Consider the following 4799-nt stretch of genomic DNA (forward strand, 5'->3'; position numbering starts at 1 on the left):
AGTTTTTAAATTTATTTATAGAATTTGTACTATTGTATAAAAATATTTTCGAATGAAACTTGGATGTGCTTTAAAGCAATAATAAGGTATCTTAGGGACTAAATTTTAACGATTATGTATCCATGTTGTTACAAACTACAAATTTTGTTCAGTAGTTCATTAACCTACTGAAAGGATACCTTAAAACACACTCATACAGAATCAACTTAATATACAACTTGCACAGAATATCGAACAACTTATAACTGAGGAACCCTAATACTTAGAAACCTTTAACCTCACGTATCATAAATCCTCCATTGAAGGATTCAATATCTTCAGTTGATGTACCTCATTCTCATCCTCAACATCAAGACTCAATGGCCTGTACTTGTACCTTAATGCAACAAATAGATAAACAGCGAAATTGATCAAACTTAATATAGAAAGCAACCAGTAAAATTTTTCCAAATGATTACGATTTATGTTGTTTCCGGCCAACCATCCTCCACTTTTGGTGACTCCTTTTGTAGCATGGTTCACTATCTTCACCATGATACTACTCATGAAATACCCAGCTGCCATTGAGCTCCAAAGAAAGCAAGAAGAGATGGATTTGATTGATTTTGGTGCTTGAGAGTAGAAAAACTCGAGTAGCCCCACGTATGTGAAACATTCAGCTACACCAAAAACAAAATATTGGAATGATAACCAAAACACACTGATGGGCAATGGTTGAAACACAGGGATCGCGTCTAGCATGTTATGGTGTTTAGCGATGTTTTTTCGCTTTACTTCTATAGTACCAGCGACCGCCATTACTAATGAAGACAAAAGAAGCCCCACTCCTACTCTTTGCAAGTAAGTTATTCCAGTGGGGATGCCGGTGAACTTACGAACAAAAGGGACAAAGATTTGGTCATAAATTGGAATTAGAATGAGCATAAATGATATAGGAATAATAGGGAGGGATGCAGGTGGCATGTTGAAAAAGTTTGTAAGCTTAGTATTCATAGTGACTCCTTGTTGAACTGAAAATGTTCTTAGTTGGGCTAAGCATAATGTCATAACAATGCTACACAAGAAAACTGGAACCATCGCTAAGAAGATTTTTGCATTTTCTACTTGTGTAACCCTGCAGAGTTTCCATGGATTTGGAGGTTCAGTTTCATTGGATCTGATTGCTGCTTTGTCTAGCCACCTAAGAAATAAAAATCACTCATTCTTTAGCTAAAAATTTACATGATCGAACTAAAATCGAAAATAAGATGAGCTTCGGAAGCTTAAATGAATTGAGAATGGATCCTATAAACTATAAAGATTAACCTGTAAACATCTCTATGTGGTAAGAATTCATGATGAGTTGCAGCTTCTCTATCCAATATGGGGGTCTCATGTAGTTCAGATGGATCCTCAGGAAGTTGAAGATTTCTATTTCTAATGGCTGCAACGTAAACCTGTAAAGTAAAACAAGCTTAAGGGTAATCTGTTAATTGAACAAGGAATGCAAGACATTCAACTAATTAATACACAAAAGTATTCCTTCCTAGAACTCTAGAACAGACTTGATATGCAATCCACAAGTATAAAGATTTTTCAAAGTCATCGTCATATTCTTGTAAATCTTTTTTATTTATTAACATTTTAGAATGATAAGTGTTTCTAGGAGGTTTTTGGAAGTGTTTATGTATTTTTTCCATGGAGCTTGCTAACTAGGTAGCGGACTCAAGGCCATCCCTGAGAATTCCAGGGGACCTGTGCGACTAGGAAAGGGCCCCTAAAATATAAACTCATATAGATAAACGAATTAGAATATTGGGTTATTTAATTGGGTTTTAAGTTTATGTTTTCAATTGGGTTACATAGAGTTAGTTGGGTTAAATGAAAAATGGGTTTAAAAGGGCCAAAACCAAATAGGTTAATGGATAAAAATCATATTGGGTTGTAGATATTATTGGGTTTTAAAACTTATAGGCTTTATATAAAAAAAGTTATACATAGAATATATATTTTTAAAAAAAATAAAAGTTTTGGCCCCAAGGAAAGTGGGCCCCGGGTGCTTGCCCACTTTGCACTTGCTAAGGGTCAGCGCTAAGCGGACTCTGAAAAAGTATGACCCCAGATATTCACGTGGCAAGCTGATTTCTCGAATACGCTGACAAAGAGAAATTCAAATAATAAGTATGATTTTTTGACTAGTGGACTCTAATTAAGTCTACTCCTTTAACTAGCGGATCTCAAATTCAGTCTTGCTCATTTGACTAGTGAACACTAATCGAGTCTGCTCCTATGACTAACAAACACTATAGAAACCAAAACAAGTTCAAAAACTTCTTAGAAACACTAATGATTTTTTCTAGAACACCTAGAAATTAAAAAAAAAAATCCATTTTTTTCGTAACATCTTTGTGCAAACAGACTCCCTATAAGTACCTGCAAAAGTTCTGTAATGGCACTGCTCCCTTGCACAACATATATCCGATACCGTGGCAATCCAGAAATAAAGATGATCGCACCCAAGAACATGGCGATCAACGAAAGCCCGAATCCTCGGTCATAGCCTTTATTAACTTGTACCCACACGAAACAAGTTAAGCTAACTGAACCCCCCACTGCAAGGCCTAGTAGCAAACCATTGAAGAAAGTCGACATCTGTGTAGCCTCTTTTGGGTCTTTTTCATCGAATTGATCTGCACCATGTGATGGCAATGCTGCCTTTACACCTGCACCACCAACAGCCAACATGTAGATCCCAAAGAACAGTAACACAGCGTTTCCTCCGCTCACTTTCTCACATTTGGATGTTGGTAAAAATATGTTACAAAGAGGTGGTTTCAGCTTTTGGGAATGAGCTTGGACTGTGAGCAATGCAAGTCCCTATAGTAAATTAACCATCAGATCTATGCAAGAAAAGTAGTTAACTATAAAAAAATATGTTGATTTCGACCTATTTAAGGTTAAAATGGTAAAAATTATCTAAAACGTTATAATGCATAATTTCTGACCCCTATGGCAAAAGTTTCTGGGTCTCCTACTGGTGCAAGCGCCGGTGTTTGGGGGACATTTTGTGACAACGAGAAGTCAAATGAACATTTTGTTGTAAACTCAGTCTAAAATGGACACTCTTAGGATTTTCCCATAATTATATTATCACTCAACACTGTTGGACTACTCAAGAACTGCTACAACAAGGGATGGAAGGAAGATTACACACATTATTTGGGGTTAGATGTAAGATATATAATCATGTTGGGTTGAAACGTAAACAATTTTCATCCATTTCTTATAAGTACTTAATTTTTAAAATATATTATTAAAAGTATATTGGTTTTAATAAGAATATTCTAAAACCTTTTTCACAAAACTAATTAAAAATCCTTTGGTGGCTATGTACCAAACATCGTACCTGTCATTTTTTAACTTTTTTTTTTAAACTCGTGTGATGACCCCTTTTTGATAAAATTACCCTTTCATGATTGTTATTTATCTAAAAAGAGAAAAACCTCACTGTACGTAGCTTTTATTTTTAGAGTTGTTATTCTTTATGTTACTCAACCTGACCCGAACCAAAAATTCAGAAGATGAGTTAAAGGACATATGAGCACTGTAAAAACATTTTGGCTCCACCACTGCATTCGATCGACAACCTCTAGAATGTTTGTAGTATATGCATGTACAAATGATCAACAAGAATATATGCAGCGAATCCATCGAAATCCTGACTTACCAGACATTCTACAAATGCTGCGATAACAACAGGTTTAAATCGGCCCATGTAGGCATCAGCAACGCAAGCCATAACGATGGAAAGGATATGATTTGTGCCCATGAAATTTGTTACGTGCGTGGCTGCATCGGCTATGTCATAATGCATTAGCGCATTCAAATATGTCACCAAGTTCACAGCCAGTGCCAAGTTTGCCATGTTTTCAAATGCAAACGTTGATGCAACAAAAATCCACATATAACTGCCTATAATATATATTACACTACTAGAAAACTGTCATGTTTACGACAAGTTTTTGGTGAGACATTTGTCCAAAAATATTTCTGGCCTGTTTCTGAAAAAAAAAAAATTGGTTGGTTTGGAAGTTGGAACAATACTCGTTAGAAAACATTTAGGACAAATTTCAGACTAAAGATTCAGGGATTACAAAGTTTACCTAACACAGGAAGCGCGGCTCGCATGCCTCCATGCTTATTCTTTGTTGCCGGTCTTCCTTTCCAGTCTACCTTACCTTCAATGAGCACAACTTCTTCCTGGTAATTTTAGTTCAAAGGTGAACATTAGGAAGAAAAGTATAAAGTGTCTATTAAACATAAATGATTCTCAAAATAAAAATATTATTAATACATTGAACTCCATGAAAAGTAGGGTTCCTGAGGCTGTTGCAAGATAAATATCAGAAGTTTTAAGATGGTAGAAGCATAAGTTTCGACCATATATATAGAGAGAGATATGTTGCGTTGCTTTTATAATAAACAAAGTGACAAGGGCAAATCACTCATTTGCTTTCATTCGTTTTAGGTGCAATTTTGTTTAGCTACAAATAAGCGTAGACTCGAAACCAGTTCACAACTTGAGGATTATAGTTGATCAATTCGGAAACAACTCATAACCTTAAAACATAGTCACGTCTGATTAAACATAATCACGTTTAATTAAACATATCTATATTTCATCAAACAACTCATAACCTGGGTTCGATTCCCACAAGCAGGGGGGTTTCCCATATTTATTGGGTTTCTTCCTGAATTGGTGTATGCCTAATGGAGATTGATATGATCGGATGGTTTCGCTGGTGGCACAATAATACTCC

At 35.7% G+C, this 4799-nt stretch overlaps 1 protein-coding gene across 1 annotated transcript; it reads right to left on the bottom strand.

Moving 5' to 3' along the window:
• Positions 1 to 285: 285 nt before the first annotated feature.
• Positions 286 to 4031, bottom strand: LOC110880461 (protein NRT1/ PTR FAMILY 4.5). Its single transcript, XM_022128984.2, has 4 exons — positions 3707 to 4031; positions 2413 to 2856; positions 1306 to 1436; positions 286 to 1180 (listed from the first exon to the last, which is right to left on the bottom strand). The coding sequence occupies exons 1-4, from the start codon at positions 3941 to 3943 to the stop codon at positions 286 to 288; spliced, it is 1707 nt and encodes a 568-aa protein (XP_021984676.2). The 5' UTR covers positions 3944 to 4031.
• Positions 4032 to 4799: the final 768 nt, after the last annotated feature.

This window comes from Helianthus annuus, chromosome 15 (genome assembly GCF_002127325.2).
Source record: "Helianthus annuus cultivar XRQ/B chromosome 15, HanXRQr2.0-SUNRISE, whole genome shotgun sequence".
In the NCBI taxonomy this organism is placed as follows: Eukaryota; Viridiplantae; Streptophyta; class Magnoliopsida; order Asterales; family Asteraceae; genus Helianthus; species Helianthus annuus.

Bases quoted from the DNA above. Each gene is read 5' to 3' on its own strand.
- LOC110880461 (XM_022128984.2), bottom strand. From the start codon at position 3,943: ATGTGGATTTTTGTTGCATCAACGTTTGCATTTGAAAACATGGCAAAC. The intron at 2,857-3,706 runs GTAAGTCAGGAT...AATTTACTATAG, and splicing joins CAGCATTTGTAGAATGTCTG to GGACTTGCATTGCTCACAGT. The intron at 1,437-2,412 runs GTACTTATAGGG...TTTACTTTACAG, and splicing joins CCATTACAGAACTTTTGCAG to GTTTACGTTGCAGCCATTAG.